The 18,545-nt window shown below is 41.4% G+C and overlaps 1 protein-coding gene across 10 annotated transcripts in view; it reads right to left on the reverse strand.

Annotated features, from left to right (window-relative positions):
* TACC2 (transforming acidic coiled-coil containing protein 2) overlaps positions 1–18,545 on the reverse strand; it is a 125,947-nt gene that overhangs the window by 26,424 nt on the left and 80,978 nt on the right. For 7 of the 10 annotated variants that reach the window (XM_085064677.1, XM_085064674.1, XM_085064671.1 and 4 more), the window contains 4 exons: positions 12,767–12,927; positions 4,922–6,230; positions 1,801–1,836; positions 268–328 (listed from right to left, as the gene is read on the reverse strand). In XM_085064677.1, coding sequence (XP_084920803.1) covers positions 268–328; positions 1,801–1,836; positions 4,922–6,230; positions 12,767–12,927 — 1,567 coding nt within the window. The remainder of the gene's footprint in view (positions 1–267; positions 329–1,800; positions 1,837–4,921; positions 6,231–12,766; positions 12,928–18,545) is intronic. The other 3 variants (XM_085064679.1, XM_085064672.1, XM_085064673.1) reach the window with 2 other exon arrangements.

Genomic DNA, 18,545 nt, shown 5'->3' on the forward strand with positions numbered 1-18,545 from the left:
AGTACATTTGCTAACAATCTTAACCAGAATTCCCAGAGCAAATACTAGATCTGCTAAATGCTGTATACACACTTCTAGAGACCTAAAGGTTAATGCCTTATGGTTACAGTTTAATGTGCTATACTTGGACACCAATATGCAGAGATTCTCTATAAAGATCTCCTCTGTTATTAAAAATACAATTCCACAATTAAATAGATCAAATTTCCCCTTTTTTGCCCCTTGAAGAACACAAATTACATGCATCAAAATAAGGCAGCACTTTACCTGAGAAGGAGGATCTGATAGTGGGGATCTTTTTGGTGATTTTTTCACCCTAAATGTATCACTGAAAATAAAGTTAAAACTGTTAATATGGCAATAGCAGCAAGAATCAGGTCATTTCACACTTAGCAAGAGATAGCCACAGACAATGCAACCTCTGTAAGCCCTTCTGCATTAAAACCCCATCCATCAGGCAGCAGCACCACAGAGAAACATGCCATGGGTACATTTTCTCATCATGCACTTGGACCAGGCCTCGATTCCCCAAGAGCTCAGAACAGCAGGATTGCCATATTTTTCATGCTAACTCCTGACACATTCACAGAGCAGAGTTACTGCTCAGCTGCAATTCAATCCCTGCTCTACCACAGGCACCCTCTGTGGCCCTGTGGAAATGATTTAGCTTCTGTCTGCTTCAGTTCCCCACCCAAAAAATATGTCTAACCCACACCTTTACCTGAGAATTAAAACTGTGATAACTTGGGCAGTAAGCTCCAATGTCCCCAAAAATCATGAAGAAAAAATGTAATAGGCTTTAGGTGAACTACATAAAACCATCTGAGGCAGGTGCTGCTCCCCAGATGCCAGAACAAAGCTGTGTCCTTACACATGGGCACAACAGCCCCTTTTTAAAACAAATACAACAAGAAATATGGCAATTCTGCTTCCAGTTCCCCTGACACCTCACAGTGCAGACTGGGAGCACAGACACTGTAGCACTCCAAAATCCCACAGGTTTCAATCAAGCAAAGGGAATGAAGAATATACATTATGTCATGAAGTGTACAATTATGAATGTTGCCTTTATGCTTATTCACAATTGGCTAACAATATTTTCTAACCAGAATAAAGTAATTATCTATCTGTTCTCTTGATGCACATTGCCAGGGTTATTCAAAACCATTTATGCTACTAGCTACTACAGGGAGAAAAAAATCACAGCAAACTCACTGATAAAGACTTTATGTTTGAACTGAGATGCAGCAGCAAAAATTACTGCCCACCAGCTCATCCCTGATCAATGGTGGCAAGGCTGACACTAGAAATTCTAATGGTGGGTTTCAATCAGCAGAGGGTAAATCAATACCACATCTAGAGGGGAAAATAAATTGGACAGCTGAATATTGGTGTGTTTGATGCCATTAATTATCCAGTTATCATGATAGAATTAATTAGGGTAACTTCTTCCTTTAAGAAGGACAGGCACTTTATGCAGTATTTACAAAGGACTGACTGTACAATATTGTTCCATGGTAGAAATAAAACTTTCATATTTTAGCTCAAGGATACAAAATCTCTACAGTTTTAAACTAGGATCTTATTCGATAGGCAACAGATAATGAGGCAACAGATTCCTCAAACTCATTCACAGTCAAGCATCTAACTTAAAATAGCTTTCATATGTGCAAGTGAAATGAAATCATTAACATAAAGGCTTCATGCTGAATAATAACTGATCATGCTGCAAAATAAATAAGTAAAATTAAAAAGCCCATAAACCAAAGAAGTTTGAATTGTTAGCTTAGAATTACTTACAACAGAGAACATACAGACATCACATCTTCTACCATCCTAAGACAAATAAGACAAAGAAGAGAGACAGACAGAAGGAACTGACAAAAAAGATTAACCTACAAATACTCTGTTAATGTTAATGTGTTAAGGCAATCTGATCATGCATATTTTCTACCTGTATAATCCTAACCCCTAATTTTTACTGCGAAATACATGAAGAGAAAAAAAAATATTCATCAAGTCCTTCAATGTTTTCTAGTTCAATGTTATACTTTTGACACACTTTCATCTTACAAAATATATTTTTCAAAGCTGACACCTTCAAGTTAAGTTCCTTTCAACACACTGCCCTTGCCTTCCCTGATGGAGGCCACCTGCTTGCTTTTCAAAACACAGTATATGTTATTATATGAGATGCAAAACTGTTCTTGAATGGCAGCTAAGCTTAAGGAGAGGACACTGTTATTCCAGCTTTTGTCGTGTTTGCTGATGTGTTCTGACAGCACAGAAAAAGCTACTTGACCATTTCAAACCATTTACCCAGGTCAGGATAGAAAATGACATTTCTTTAAATCTCAGCTGTTTTGGTTCTCTCCAAAACCTAACCTGGTGTTCTGACAGAGCAAACTGGTTTCCCCCAAACCAGAAGCAAACCTTACCAAACACCTTAGGCCAAGAAAAGGTTTCATTTACTTATAAGCTTGGCAGCTTCTGCTCATCTCTCCTCTCGTGCCATGCTCATGACAGCTGGCACCTTCCACTTCTAAACAGCCTCCAGCTATCCACCAAGAGCTTCCAGAGTAATGCCTACACAAGCAATGTCTCTACAAAGCACCTATTTTTACTCATCATTGTAAGCTGGAAGGGGAGGCATCAGCTGGGCCTCAGCTGCTCTTTGCTCAGCATCACCAAGCAATGTGATTGTATCCAAGCTGCTCAGAACTCAGGTAGAGGACCAGAGAGCAATTTGTGTCGAGCTCACATCTCTTCTAAAAACCTCATCTTTTCACAGGGAGGTCAACGCTTAGACTGCTGCAGGTTTCATTCAAGGACAAAAATGGATTACTTTTATTGATTTAACACATGTAAGAGTGAGCACATGGCTCAGATTCAAAGCAGTACAAGATTAGCAAAGGCTTAAACCCATGCTTGGCTTCTTCACCTCTAATCTAGAAATTGCAGCCTCACTGCCCAAGGAACACATTTTCAAACCAGTCCATAGGGTTTGATTTCTGCACCCCTCAACAGTGCTAATAAAACCTCCTGCCACTGTCTCCCCTGGCATCCCCCAACAAGCCTTAGGCTATTTTTCTTCTAGAAAGTACCACAACTGCAGGCTGCAATGTGTTATTAATATGCAGAGCCTCATCTTTGAAAAAAAAAAAAAACACTTGCAAAAGTAGGTTACGGGGCTGCAGCAAGCAACACACAACACAACACAGGGAATGCAGTGCCAAGCACGGGCTGGGAGCTCCTGCAGCCCTCCTGACCCAAAAATTGGGAGCCCTGAGCTGGGGAAGCTTCACTTCTGCACCATGACAAGTCCAGCAGTGAATTTTGTGACTCTAGGACAGGGTTTTCTCCTGGTGCATTTTCCCAAGGACAAATGTGGCTTAGCAAACTCTCTGTAAACACATTTTGCCCCTAAATTAATAACTTTGGAATTCTTTCTAATATTCAAAGCAGATGGGAGAACCCAAGAGGCTCACACTGGGGGTCTGTCAACTCCAGCTACTGGAAGACACAAGGAGACTCTGGCTGGCTGCAAATACCAAATTTAAGGATCTGGTGATATTAAAATTTCTCTCTGCACTTCCCCACTAAGGTTCAAATTGTTCCTTTCTTCCTGTCAGACTTCTAAATCTTCTTGGTTTGGACAAAACCAGTTTGGACTGAAGGCTTGGAAAATGTGTCAGTTTAGCATGCATCTTAATTTCCACCAGAATTTCCACTAAATTTCAGGTATACCTCAAAAAGAAGCAACACCAGAAAAAACAGGCTCCTCTGCCAAAGAAAACAACTCAGCTACACAGTGGTCTACATTATCCATAAGTCAGAAATGCCCCCAGGAGAAAAATAACAGCACAAGCTTCCTCAAATCAGGCAAGGAACTTGAATTAGAAGCTTAGAGGGCAGCAGGCTGTTCAGAAAAATCTGAATAATCTCCATCTCACCCTCTACAGGAGGTCAGCTTTTGAACTGCCTTATATTAACCATCTTATCTTCTTATGTTAAATTGGCATTTAAAATTTTTACTCCCATTTTTGTTAGCTAGCTGAAACATTTAAACCGTAAAGGAGAATGAACTGAGATACTTTCTTACAGATACACACGGGAGATAAATTGTAGTTATATGGGATATAAACTTAGTGGTCACCAACTCAAAATAACCAGATAAATAAGGGATAAAGCAACATGTACATCAGCAACAAGCAGCTGAGGTTTTTAACCAAGTATCTAAACACAGCAACATAGAAAATTTATCGTGGAATTTGTCTAAAAGCTAAATATTTCCCTTACGTGTAGCCATTTTAGAGATTTAAAACTCTTTGAAAATTGTAAGCTCTTTCATAAAAAGGAAATTCTTTATATTTTTTACTCTTTTATGTAAAAAAATGTATTTCAATACTGCACTCTTCTGTTTCCAGTTATTTTCTTTTAAATATCATGAGTAACTGGATAAAACCATCTTCCTGCTGTTTGCAATACAAGCTTTGTCACTGCCTTACTATTTCACATCCCACGCTGAAAAACAATGATTCATGAAATAGTTTTTGCTGGCGTGATTGCTTTGATCATCTTAAACAGCATTGAATTCCCAAGATAAGGTCATAGAAAACTGGGTACAAAACTGATAAAATTACAATTTAACTGGGCTCAGAACAACACTGAGCGCAAAGACTTAAAAAATGCAATTGCCAGCTTGGTAGCTCTGGTTCTCCTTTTTTGGTCAAGAAATACCAAATTATTGAGGAAACAGATTGAGGGAGAGCAGAACAGCCCTCCAGCGTGACTCCAGTTGTGGCCACCAACACCCAAGGTCACCTTCCTCTCTCTACTCAAACATAAATCCTGTGTAACTGTGCTAAGGGGGAGGAATGTGCTGCTTCTACTCTAGAAACGCCTCTGCCCTTTAACTTACGTTTTTAGTGGCGTCTTCTTCTTCTTGGCAGGTTTGTTGAGGTTGTCTCCTTCCGTTCCGTTTGTTTCGTTGGCACTGGCTGGTATCTCAAAGGAAGCTGGAGATTTGGAGGGCGAGCTGGCTATCTTGGAAGAAGACTTGAAAGGGTCAATGGAGTCCTCACACATGTCCGGCTCGAAGCTGTACGTCTGTTGAGGCAGTTTGGGCGATTCCTGCATTTTTGTACTGGAGGAGAAGGGGTTAAAATTGGGGTCATCCCACTTGTCGATATCAAAAGTGTAAGAGCCTTTTGTGATGGGGATTTCGTTTGGATCAACGGGCGACTTGGTCGGGGTGGTTGGAGCATTGTCAAGCTTCTCCACCGGTTTTTTAGTCTTTGGCCTCCGCAGCGGCATTTTAGCACCAGGCTTTTTCCCTGCTTTTTTGGGAGGAGGAGTGCTCTCCTGCTGCTCTTCGCTCCCCCCTTTCTCCTCAGAGTAATCAAACTCCAGCCTCACGGCGATGCCTTTGACCGGAGGGTCCTCCTGTCCCCCGGTGTCGGGCGGAGTCACCTCCACAGCCTCGGGGGCCGTTGTTAGAGGTAGCGTTTTCCTGCTGGCAGGGGGAGAGTTCTGCACTTTGCCACCTCCGGAGCTAAATGCACTAATCCCTTCGAAACGGTCCGGATCCGAAGGGTCGGATCCTTCAGGCACAGGTGGGGCCTCCTCTTTCTCAGCAGAGATTTTGGAAGGTTCAGTACATTCGGGCTTTGCTGAGTCTGCCTTCACCTCAGATGCTGTCTCCTCACAAGCTGCTTGGCCGAGCTCAGGAGGTTCTTGAGGGGTTTCCTTCACCAGTGGAGCATCCAGAGGTTTTTTGGCTGTCTGCTTCTTTTTTAAGGAAGCTGGTCTGGGTTTTTTCGTTCTCTTGAGGGTACTGGAAGCACTGCTTGAACCAGTCCCATACACATCTGCTGAGGGTGCTAATGTCTCGCTGTTGCCAAGGTAAGAGGCTCCATCAAAATCACTGGCCTGCAGGCTGAGAGATCGAGACAACGTAGATTTGGACACCGGCACCGAATCCGTGGATTTTCTCCGGACATTTGCTTTGGGGTCGCGATTCTTCGGCTCTGCAGAGCTCGGTCCTAAGGCATGGAGAGAATCAACCAGCTCAATGTTATCAAAGTCCAAGTTGTAGGTCCCACTGCTGGCTATGGGTTTGTCCTCGTCGAAGACAGTGGAGAAGGAGTGGCAAGGGGGACGGAAAGGGCTCTCCTGAACTGGTTCACTGTGTGACACATCGGTGACGGGTTCAGCTTCTGAACACAGTCCTGTGGGAACAAACAGAAAACTCAGTGCACTGCAAACACATGTTTAGAACTGGGGCGTAGGAAGTTTTATTGTAATCTAATATTACTACAAGAAAAAGGTGTTAACATCATACAAATGGACTAAGCAAACCAAAGTAACTATTCCAATATATGAATTAGATAAAGGAAAACAATAGGTCTGCTCTCCCCAGAAAAGGATTCAAGGCAAGTTTTATGAAAAGACAAAACATGTATTTGCAATAACCTCAAAAGCATCTCTTCTAAACTATCACTTACAGAGATGGATATTACCCTAACAAGCTAAATGGAAATACCAGAAAAACTGCACATAAAGCACTTTTTTACTCCCATTTTCTACTGCTATAAAAGTTCACACAATTGTGTCAGAGCTCTTCTGCAGTAAATTTCCTGTAAATTGACTGGTGCTTCAGTAATTACACGTTGACCTTAAGTTTTGTTTCCCATGTGCTATTTTTACCAATTTTCCCGGAGGAAAATGGCTTCCCCTCCACAACCCATCAATGCTGCTCCTCTATCTGCCCCAAGCAGTCAATATACTCTACTCTGACCTCATAATTACAAGTTTATAATAAAGATGAATAATTGAGAACTTAATATGAAATAAATTATGGTAAAGGAAAAAAAAAGTCATTTAGAGAACTCCACAAATATTTTCAGTTGAATAATCTTCCTTAAAAAAGATCACTAGAAGCTCCCTACAGATGATTTAAACCAGGTTTTTCCAAGTGTAGTTCCAACTCGATGAAAATTTTGTAGAGAGATTTATATACTAAAACTCTTAATCCAAGCAGCTTTCCATTGCAATTAAAGGGAATTGAATGAAATCCTAAAATGATTTATAGAAGTCTCTTCACTCGGGATATAACAACTCTATTGGACAAACTAGAAAAAGACAGAGTGCATATCAAAAAACCAGAAAATATATAGGTAGGAAGCATGAAGATGATGGTCCTTGCTGCCTTCCAGCTCATTAGGTTGATTATTCAAATGTTTTACAAAACCTGCATATGGTTTGCTCCTGCTGTGACTGCACTACACTGATCTGCATGTAGCACAGTCACCTCTGTCCATGTGTGTCCCCGTGGAGACCCAAAGACCTGGGACAGCTCTCTCCAGCTCCCAGGTCAGGCTGGGCTGAGCCAGCTGCTCACAGCTCTCACTGAAGAGCAAAATGCCCCTGTGTTTCGGGCTGAAGCAACACAGCGTTCTTCACGTTGTCATTTCTTTTTTAAATTATGCAATTAAGAAGAAAAACAGTCATACAAAAATGAATGCTTTGCACAGCCTTAAACGATTTCAGAGACATTTCTGCACATCCTCTTCATTCCAATCCTGATGTGTTTTGCAAAATAACTCCCATTTTGCCCAGCTACATTCATTAACACTGTTCATAAAAGCAATACAGACAATCAATTACTATTTTAGTGAGAAGCCATGAATGGATTAAGAACATGGAAAAAAAAATTCCTTTGTTTCAGAAGAAATTGTATGTCTGCACAGAGACTGCAAGAATTATTATTTATGGGTGTAGAGGACAGGAAAGGATTTAAGGCAATTGGACACATTTCCCAAAGTGGCACCACGTACTCCCAGAGACTGTCAAAGGAATGACAGCTATGCAGTTTCTCTTTTAAGACTGTGGAATTTCGCTAAGACACATCAATTAAAATAATATTCTAATGTGTTTTTTTCTGCTAAATGAATGCTAATAACGTGGCAGTACTTCAGAACAGTTTATTTTTCTCCTTAATCCCCACTGGTTTGGGCTTGGTTTCAGCCTGGCGGAGGGGTCATTAATTAGGCTTCATTTGCCAGCCGAGTTGGTGTTCACTTCACACACACATCACTTTGTGACACTGATGGGACTCCTGTTAAGGGCACTCAGAGAATGCCATAAACCTCCAGCATTAGCCTAATCTGTCCCTTTCACCCTGAAAGGAGAATGGAAGGCACTTCATGGGAATACATCACAATAAACACTGGGATGTCAGCAGAGTACAAATGTAGGTCAGCATGAAATAAAAGTGGGAACTGAACAAGGAATCATCTGCAGTTATGCACTGTTTTCATTCCAGCTTGCATCAAAACCCTCAACAGCATCAAGACCCTTGTTCAAAGCAGAATAAACATGCATTAAAACAAAGTAAAATAAAATAAAATAAACCACTGCCCTGCAGGACTTGGACTGTAAATAAGAGGCTGAGGTTTGGGATGCATCACGCAAGGGGAACGTGCAAGGCTTTGCAGCTACTCCCAACAAAACAGCATTTAAATTCTGTGTGCTCCATACAGTGCAGGGCTTTAATCTTCTTTAACTGCTTATTTCACGACTTCCTCCTCATCAAATCCTTTTTACTCGAGAGTATGGATTTCTGCAGAGCGTTGCTCGATATTTTTATTGTTTCTTTATGAAACAAGATGTGAAACTGTCTCAGAAAACATGGCTCTTGGCAGAAGTGAAATGCTGCTGTCAGCCTCTTCTGGCTTTACGACAGGACTGGCTCACTCCTGGTAACAGCAGAATTGCTGGGCCAGGAGATATAAATGGTACTCAAGCCTTTATTACTACAAAGAAACACGAAGACCATTCTTTCCTGACACTAACAGCCTATTCAGAGAGCAGTGACATTTGTCCTTTTACAACACCAAATTAAGCCAATCAGTATCACTACAGTATTTTACTAAAATGCAGTTTGATCGCAAAGGAAGTTACCACGATGCCAGCTATGGGAATTAAGGTAGGGCTTGCCTTAAGAGAGAGACTAGCACAAGGTTTTAAATCAGGTTTATGCCTTTTATTGGCACTGAGTCATCCACTGTTTATATTGTTAAGAGCTGCCCACAGGTAGATATTAAGTTTTATAAAGCATTCCAAGAACATGGAGGATACTTACACTGCAATAAAAAAACAGGCAAGCTCCCCAAAACCTCCTTATTTCATTCATTAAAAAAGCAGGTCCAAATTCTGCTCCTTCCACCAGGAAATTGCTCTGATTTCAGGTGAATTTTGACTGGATCAACTATGAAAAACAATCCCAAACCCAACAACATAAAATCCAGACCTCTTGTATTATCCAGGAGATGAGAGCTAAATATGAGAGCTACATAGCATGTTTAACACTTGGCATTTTCACCTGGCATCTCTTATGGCAGAACCAGAAGCTACTAGAAAGTCACAGAATCACAAAATATCCTGAGTTGGAAGGGACCCACAAGGATTACTGAAGTCCAATTCCTGGCCCTGCACAGGATAGACCCAAGAATCTCACCCTGTGCTTGAGAGTGTTAATAAGACATTGTAAGACTGTGTGCATTAATAAACAAATCAATTTTCTGCTGCTCCTTTACAGAAGTAGCCAAGGCAAGGAGCTACTTTGCTGAAGTATCTCTAACACAGAGGGAACCCCAATAAACTGAAAATTGTCCTTAACGCTGCTGAGCTGGAGACAAAATGAAACACTATTCTGACAGGCTTAGCAATAACATTTAAACAGATATAATAAGCAAATACAGAAGAAATTAAATTCTGGTTCTCTGTTCTGGAGAAAAAGCAGACAAAAGCAAACCTCTGGAAAATGCATACAGCATGCACCCACTTACTATGTTATGAGGAAAAAAAGCCAAAAGCATGTAGGAACTGGCATTACCTAACACCAGCAATTTTGAAACAGTTTATTTCAAGTTTCTGCTTGTTATGAGAAGCCTTTGAAGTCACAAAATCAATTAGTACCACTTTTTAAAAAGTTCAGTGAAGATACTTTGTAATTTATTCTGAGAGAAAACTTTGTATATAGAAGTATCTTTTCTAACTTTCCGTGCCGGGCTTCCAGAGGAAAAACACTGAAGATGAATGCTTTCCATACCAAAAATTTATTTTGTTTTTGTCTGGTCCATAATGTCTCTACTGAAAAGCCTGACCTCAAATTTTCCTGGCACCAGAAGGAACCAAATATAGGTGCCCATATCCTGATTGTTGGGCTGTAATGCACAGAGGGGACCCCAGCTCTCCTATCTCCCCTGTGAATACAATCTGAATTCAGCAATCATTCTTTCCTTTGGGGAAGGCAGTAGGGGTGACAGAAGATTCCTTAGCAGGAATTCCTGGCCAAAACCAGGGTATTTGGGAGAATGGGCTTGGGGGACATTCTGGTGCTCAGATGGATGAAACAAGGGACAATGGGACACTGCTGTAAGAAGCTGAGGAGACAAGGATCAATAATTTAAAATAATGCTAAAAAATAACAAATGCAATCTCAAGCTCTCTGATTTGCCTCAAGAGTATAACCCACGTTTGCTAAATAAGGGAGGAATGGAAGGGCTCAATGGGGTCACTTTCTGGGGCAGTTTCCACACTTGCTCTGTTGCTCCTCTTCCCCTCCAGACTTGCCCTCAGACTGACTCCCTTCCTCTGCTCTGCTGCTGATGGACCAGAGCCATGCAGCAGGTTTTACCCCACCAGGAGTTGGCACAAACCCAGGATGAGTCCAGCTTAGTTCACTTTCATCACATTTATTAAACTACCATTGAAGTCAACCTAATTAAAACCTCTCCTCTTGGCTTTCCAGCAGTGGGGTCCAGCTGCTGTGCTAATGATATCATGCAACACAACTGCAGCCATCTGCATAAGTAATTATTGTCAGCTACAGATGAAATAATGCTTTAAACACTTACTGTGCTCCCTCCTTCCAGCCAAACACACGCTCTGTCACCCATCCCATGTGGAAGACAAAGCCATGTGGCTGCTGAACCAAGAACCCAGCAGGGCTCTCCCTGTGCCAGGCTCTCCAACTGCCCATATTCCTCACTCCTCTTCCAGTGAAATCTATTTTTTTAGCTGTATGAACTCTGCTTCAGTGCCTGTGAGCCCCAGGAAAGGGACTCATTCCCTTTGTGTGCAGCCACACGCATAACCTATGAAATAAATAAACTACAAGACACTCAAGTGGTTTATAAAGTACAAAATGTTTAACTTTTCTCCTTTCTAAACACCTAAGCTATAGTCTCAGTATTATTTATTTCTCCTAAAGATTTCCAAAACAAATGAATGCTTTGTGTTGCCCTCCTACATTTGGATTCTTTCTGCATTACGCATCTTCTTCCCCTCCAATAAATTCCCCTGTTGTATAACTGTGTTTTGCATCAGTTTGGAACACTTTGCTGTGACTTGTCTCCCCTGGACAATGTGATTTGCAAATGAAGTGGTTTCACCTCTGCTATCCAATGGCCTTCAATAAAGTTCACACTGGCTATGAATAGATATATTCAGTTTCCCACTTTTCTTCAGAAAGATCTGAAAGAAAGGAGGGGGGAACTGGGATGGAAGGAGGCAAGAATTACATGTGCCAGGGAAGCACATGTGTAATCAGGGGCTTGAAGATAATCTACTGCAGTAATTAAAAGCACACTCCAATCCAGTTCAGCATATGTGGCCTTTTGTTCTCTCAGCATTTTGTTTGTCATCACTGGATTGCCAAAGATTTTAAAAAGGGAAGAAGATGCAGAATGAGTGACTTTTACTAGAATGAAGAGGGAACTGCAACAGGAGAAAGGAAAAGCATCGGGATGCCTCAGTATTTAATTTTTATTTTGTGACACCATTCTTTTGAAAAATCCTTGAAGCGTCTTACAAACTTGTATCATAAATCATGATCTGAAAGAGCACTGATTAATGACTAACTCCCAGAAATGCTTTAAGTGGCTTGAGACATTTGGTGGGATGCTACAACTCTTTCCCAATGCAATACAAGCGAGCTTTAGACTGCTGCCAGAAATATTATCTTCATACAATTTAGCCAGGTGATCAAGATAACTTGACTTTCAGATGGGAAAAAAGACAGCATAATGGGGAATTCAGTCTTAAACTGCTGAGCTGTCATCCGACAGCCCAAACAAAGCTATTTTGGGCTAATAGCATGCTTTCTACTCCCTCATATTCCATTACTCAATCTGGAGAACAAAGAACACTTTTTTGGGAAAATAATTTCTTTGTGTTTTAAATGTAATTCTCCCTTCTTAAAGATTTTATTTTCCCAGTATGTATCAATTTTTATATATGTATATCATACATACATAGCCCAGTGTTTCTCCCACAAAATCAGTATCTCTGTTGTTCTAATGGGCTTTTTGATCACCTCCTGTTTCAGGGAACAACACATACGAAAATAGCATTTTGTTAATTGTCACAGTTAACAGTGCTCACCCAGGTACCTGAATCTGCAACTCACATCTCCATTTTCTACTCCTCTGATTCTGTTAAGACCCTACAAAAAGAAGCTTGGTTTAAAAGACAGAAAGTTTTTTCTAGAAAGCTTCTCTTTAATATTTTTCAAATGTTATGGACAGATTGTCCAATCCTTAATTCCAGGAGGCAACAGGGTTTTCTCTCTGCACAAGTCATTAAGTAATATTCCAAAAGCCAATTTATTAGCATTAATTCCTTGCCTGTGCTTAGAGAATCACCTCCCTGCACATGCATCTCGCTCAGTAACCTCTCCCACTCATTACATCCTTGTTACCTGTATCTTCCACAGGCAGCTGAGGTTTTATTTCCTGCTCTGCTACGTCTGCAACAACTGCTGCTGCTGCTTCTTCAGGGGGTGGCTGTGGAGGTGAAGGTGGTGCCTTGACAGGTGTAGTGGACTCCGGGGTCTCAAATGCTTCTTCAGAGTCAGAGCTCCTGGGGAAAATCAAAGCAGAGACTGGTGAGCACAAGGAGGTTTCAAGGGTGCAAATCAGGTTTGGGAATTCCGGGCTTCCCGAGCTGGTGGCACAGACCTCAGCTCTCAGGCTACCTCTGCATTTCCCAAAGGGGATTTGATATTCCAGTATGGTTTCCAGAGCAGGATGTCATGGCTGTGCTCTTCTACCCAGACAAGTACTGATGTCACTTTTGTTACAGAGGTGAACACACACTTGGAAATAAATCCATTCTGCAAAGCCAGCTTCCCAGCTCAGCCACACTGACCAACATCCCTCTGTTACTCCTTGCACAAGCACCCCTAAATCAACTAAAAAAAAAAAATAAAAAGGATCTTCTCAAGAGAATTTCATAGCTGCATAAAAAAACCCCAAACATCTAAAATAAACACCTAGAAGAGCACCAAATTTCTTTGTGTGCTCTCAAGGGTGAGAGAGCAGACATGAAGGTATTTGAGGTGCAGCAAACCCTTGTGCATCCTCCTCCCACTGAAATACTACACTCTGTTTTCAGCAGAATTTTACCAGATACTATAGATCATACTTGTTCATTAATCAAAATTAATCTTGAATCAAAATTATAAACATTTTATCTTGAATCCTTTGCTTGGGAGCAAGGAATGCAGTAACAATGGTGTCATATTCAATATGCACTGAGCATGTGTTCAGCATACATTCAAGAAGCATTTCTGTTGGTCAGAGGCAGTTTTGGACTGTCAGCCTGTAATAAAGTGAATTGAACATAGCAGTTTGCTAAAGGACAGGACTGATTTGCCTCTTTCCTGATTTTGTGTTGCCATAAAATGAAAAGCCATTTCATCCCCCAGAACCACTCCACAAGCCATCCAAAATCAAGGACTCCTCTCGTTTTGCTTGACTTAGAAGATAACTCTGAGCTGCCAGATTCTGTTTGGTTTCCTGAGACTTGTGATTATTTTAAGCAGCTCCATGTAAGGAGAAGTACAAGCACAGGATTTGCATGCCATTACATTTGCCCACATCTATCAGAGCATAAAGCCTTTGGAGAGCTGGGGAAGAAGAGACTCCAGTGTCACTCCTGACAGCCTGAGGAGCACAGTGGTCCCAGAAGCAAAAGTAGTCCAACTAGGTGGTAATTTTGGATGTTTGGAGATTTATTCCCTCCCCCTCAGCTTAAACAGCTCAAAGGCACTGTATCTGGCTTTAAATTGTATTTGTTGCCACAGTTCCTCAAAACACCTTTTTTGTGTCACTTTTTAACCATGATCATTCCTCAGGCAACAGAACAGCCAAACTGGAACAGGCACATTGTATCATTTTAAATTATATCCCTACGATGATGCACCATGGTTTAAGTTCTACATATTTTAAGGTTAAAGGACAGCTGCAAACAAAGAGCTTCTGTAAATAAAGTTTCACAATAGGTATTCAACAACAACAACAACAAAAAAGCTTTCTCCTCCCTCCATGGAACTGGTTCAGGAAACTTTAAATTGAAGAATCAAAGAGAAACAGAGTTGTGTGATATTTTCCCAGTGTCATAAAAATAAACCTAGGAAGTTATCATCTAAACTGACAAAATGAGAAGTAATTCATATCTCTCAGGCTTTCACATAGTTCTTCATTGTGTTGCACTTAATGTTTCACCCTCTACAGTTTGAACTCAAAGTCTGTAATACTGAAACAAGAATGTTTAGACTCCTTTTTTCCAAACTGTCTGTACAGCACATTTAACATATACAGTAACTCGAATGGACAAAGAACCCCTCTATTTTTATATCCTACTCAAAGTAGTAACTAGTTTGTCAAACTGCCTTGATGGAGCAGTTCTGTGTTCTCCTTTAGTTAAATGATGGGAAGAATTGTGTATCTCCCTTTTAAAGGAACTCCCTTTGTTTGCTTGGTCTCTTCATTGGATGAGGTAGGTATAAGCATTTGAAGTAAAGAGAAATATTTGTTCTTTTTTGTTCACTGCATGAGTTTCCATTCTGGAAAACGTCCTGAGTCTGTGGACAGAGAGCTGAGGTGCCTTAGCTCCAGAAAAAGGCTTTGTTTTGCTAATATTTAATAATTCCCAAAAGATTCTGATGCAACACTCCTGATTTTCAGTTAGTATAATCAAGCAAGAACTGTCTTAACCATAACTCAAATAATGACAAGCTTGTTATGAGAAGCAATTATGCTCACAAAGAAAATGGTATTTAACAAAGAAACATGAAGGGAAGCTCAATACCAGAAAAACCTACTTTGTCATGGCCTGGGATCTGGGCAAGGGCATAAAGGCTGGAAGCACTTTGGAGCAGTACTATGCTCCAAAGTCAACACACATCCTGGAAATATTAAATCTTCTGTTCAGTTTTCCTTAGTGAAAATACAGATGATGTCTCTTACATGGGCTATTTTTTTTGAGACTACAGTCCTAGGTTCAAACTGCAAGAAAAGATTTTCCCAGAACAACAGGATTTCCTGTGAAAAGGAAATTACATATTTCAGTCAGTTCAATTCACAACGTCTTTTCTCTGAAAAATTCAGGGAATACACGGAACAAAAAGAAATAATGCTGCTGCTGTAGAGTCCTTGGTGTGTAACAGATTGCCAAATTGTGTTACACCCTGGGAATCAGCACCAATTCAGGGCTGCACAAGGAGCAGCCACCATGGCTCCAGCTGTGGGCAGGTTCTCAGGGATGGAAGAGTCTTGTACTGTCTAGAACATGATTCTGAAACTCCAGCCAAGGATGAAGCAAAGAGCAGAGTCTGGGCCTGCAGGACTCATTTGTGGGGCAGTGATGAAGTGGGAGCTACAGGAAGGAACACACATTCATTTAGCCAGCCTGGGAAATTAGTGGGAGCTTGCCTTCATAATGTGACATACATCTTTCCATCTGTATTCTTTAGATTTTGTACACAGCAGGCAAAAAAATATAGATTGTAGAAGTCACAAAATATCCTTTCAGTCTCTTTCATGTCCCCTCTTGAAAGACAAATTAAACACTAAATATAACACATACAGATGGAGTCCAGCAGCAAGGGAGAACAGGGAAATACAAGAATCAGACTGGACCAACACAAATCTGGCAACACTGCATCAACTTGTGGAGCCTGAGCACTCCCACTCTCGTCTGGGAAGTCCGAGCTCTTGTCCAGCCTGTTACATAAATCTCTGGAGAAAATACTGACGGCAGTCACCAGGGTTGACCTCTCTTCCTCACCTCTGGCCGTGTGGAAACCCAGCCTCATAAGTTACATTACCTTTTTTTATAAACCACAGGCGCTTATAATTTAAATCCCCCCTGATTTCAGAATGAAAAATTGCCTTTTTGTCACTGTAGCTGGAAAGCAGTCAGGAAGAAAGAATGGGATTTCTTCATTCCCCTGCCTCTCCTCACTGCCTGCCCTCGTCAGGCAGACACAACCCCTGAAGTGAGCGAGGTCACCCCAGTTGCCACCCGGAAACTCAATTCATTAAAAAGTACTTCTCAACAGAGCTGTGGCCTTGGGCCGTGTTGGGAACACTGCCATCTGCCTCGGGTTCCTCCAATATTTACACTGCAGCAGCACAACCAGCACCACTGTGCTCCCTGCTCTCAGTTCACAGCAGTGCAAGTGAATATAAAAGGAACTTAAAAGCAGGACTTTGACATGAGGAGTGAGCTCAGCAGCATCACCTCCCATGGAGGGGCTCAAGGGAGCAAAGCTGGAACTGGGTTGTGCCAAGGGAGCTCCATGGGTTTTTGCAGAGTTATTTCATTTAATGTCAAATCTATACAGAATTTTTTTTTGTGTATAGCCTACTTCAGGGGAAAAAACCAATAAACTTGCCTGACTACTTTATGGAGTACTGATCTATTGGAGTGCAGTATGAACAATCTGGAGAGGAAGGAGGGATGATATAAGAATTTTTGAAGCCAGGAGTTGGAGTTGCCTTATTAAGAAGTGGTGCCTGTGCTGGGAGGAGAGAGAGAGGGATGGAGCCAAAGGAGCTGCTCTCCATCAGCCAGGGCTGTGGAATGACAACTAACAACATGAAGACTGCTTTCGGGGGGATCTGCTCCACAAAAGCTAAGGTGAACAGCCCCTCTGTGCACCTATTTCAATTTGTACATTTTCTTCCAAACTTTGCACTTAGGAAAAAGTACGCTTTATTCCCCTAATTAGTGGAACATGTCCTGGATTAATTGAGGTCTCTCATACCTGTTGGCAATATCACTGATGCTCTGCCAGCACTCCATAAACTCAACCTTCTCACTGCTACTCAAAACGCTCTGATCACCAATTGTTTTGTCTCTATGTTTTATTGACATGGTAACTTCATTCTCATGGTGTATTTGGAAACAGGACATATTGGGAGGAAAAAAAAGCCAGGCAATCTTACAACACACACACAACACAAGTAAACTGTGCTCCACTGCCACCCTGGAGTGCTCAGAGGGTAACGAAATGAAAACAGGGAGTCTAAAGGTTTATTGGAGAGCTGTTGTTTGCAGATTGTCCTCTAACTGTAGTGTGAGGGACATTTAGAAGTGTACAGAGAAACTGAGGACTCTCAGACAATGAGCAATTCCTCCTGATCAGTTTTAACTGGCAGTATCTCCTCCAGTCTTTTCTTGAAGTACAGCTGTACTCCCTGAGGGGGAGTAGACAGAAATGGTTATTTTGTCATTTTTTTTCCTCATCTCATCCTTAGATCCACATGTTCTTTACAACTGGTTAGAGCTGCAGCTCAAGGGGAAAATGTCTGTCCAAGTACATCCATCACCTCTAGGAAATGCAAAGTTACATTAAGGTCCTCTGCAGAGCTCTGAGAGGTCTCCCTGAGCTTTAGGAATCAAACAAGGAATCTGTTCCCAGGGATCATCACACAGTGCTCAGTTCCTGTATGAGGTAGTGGCAGGGATCTGAGGGAAACACAGAGTGCAAGGCCATGGCATGAAGGACCCAAATCAGCAAACACTGCAGGGTTAATGCATAAGCACTATCTCTGGCAAGACTTAAAGGCAACAGATTCCATCAGGCCTGGCCCTCCAAAGCATTTGCAGCTGTTCTATCATAAAGTTAAGATATAAATTTCACATTAATATTTACTGAACAATTTATCATGCACCCTGAGAGGAAACTCAATCAGAGAGGAAAGGGGAGAAAAAAAAAACCCAACAACTTCTTAAAATGTTCAATTTAGTATTGAAGATTAATTTTGGCTCTCATTCTTGGTAACTCCCACTGGGAGATGAGCTGGAAATAAAAAGGAGGAATGAGTTCTGTAGTTTCACCTCCATCGATCATTTCCAGAGATGATCCTCATAAAGCCTGCATGAATAATTCAGGTGTGGTTTACTGATGAGCCCAGAACCAAGGATGCAGGAGTGGCTGTATCCTTCTGAGGTCAATCTGGTTGAGTGTTACTTAAGCAGGCACTTGTACTGCAGTGGCAAGGGCCACACAGGCTGACAGATTTGGAAAGACACTCAGAAACTCCAAGCTTTAGAGATTCTAAAGCCAGAGAGACAAGGTAGTCAGAAATGCACATTAATTTCAGTCAAAGCTCATTCACTGTAAAGATCTGATAAAACCTTTTCAGACTTCCTAGTGCTGTTTTCAACAGTTAAACTGGTTTTCCCAC

The sequence above is a fragment of the Lichenostomus cassidix genome, chromosome 6, assembly GCF_008360975.1.
Source record: "Lichenostomus cassidix isolate B80296 chromosome 6, HeHo_3.0, whole genome shotgun sequence".
Taxonomy (NCBI): Eukaryota; Metazoa; Chordata; class Aves; order Passeriformes; family Meliphagidae; genus Lichenostomus; species Lichenostomus cassidix.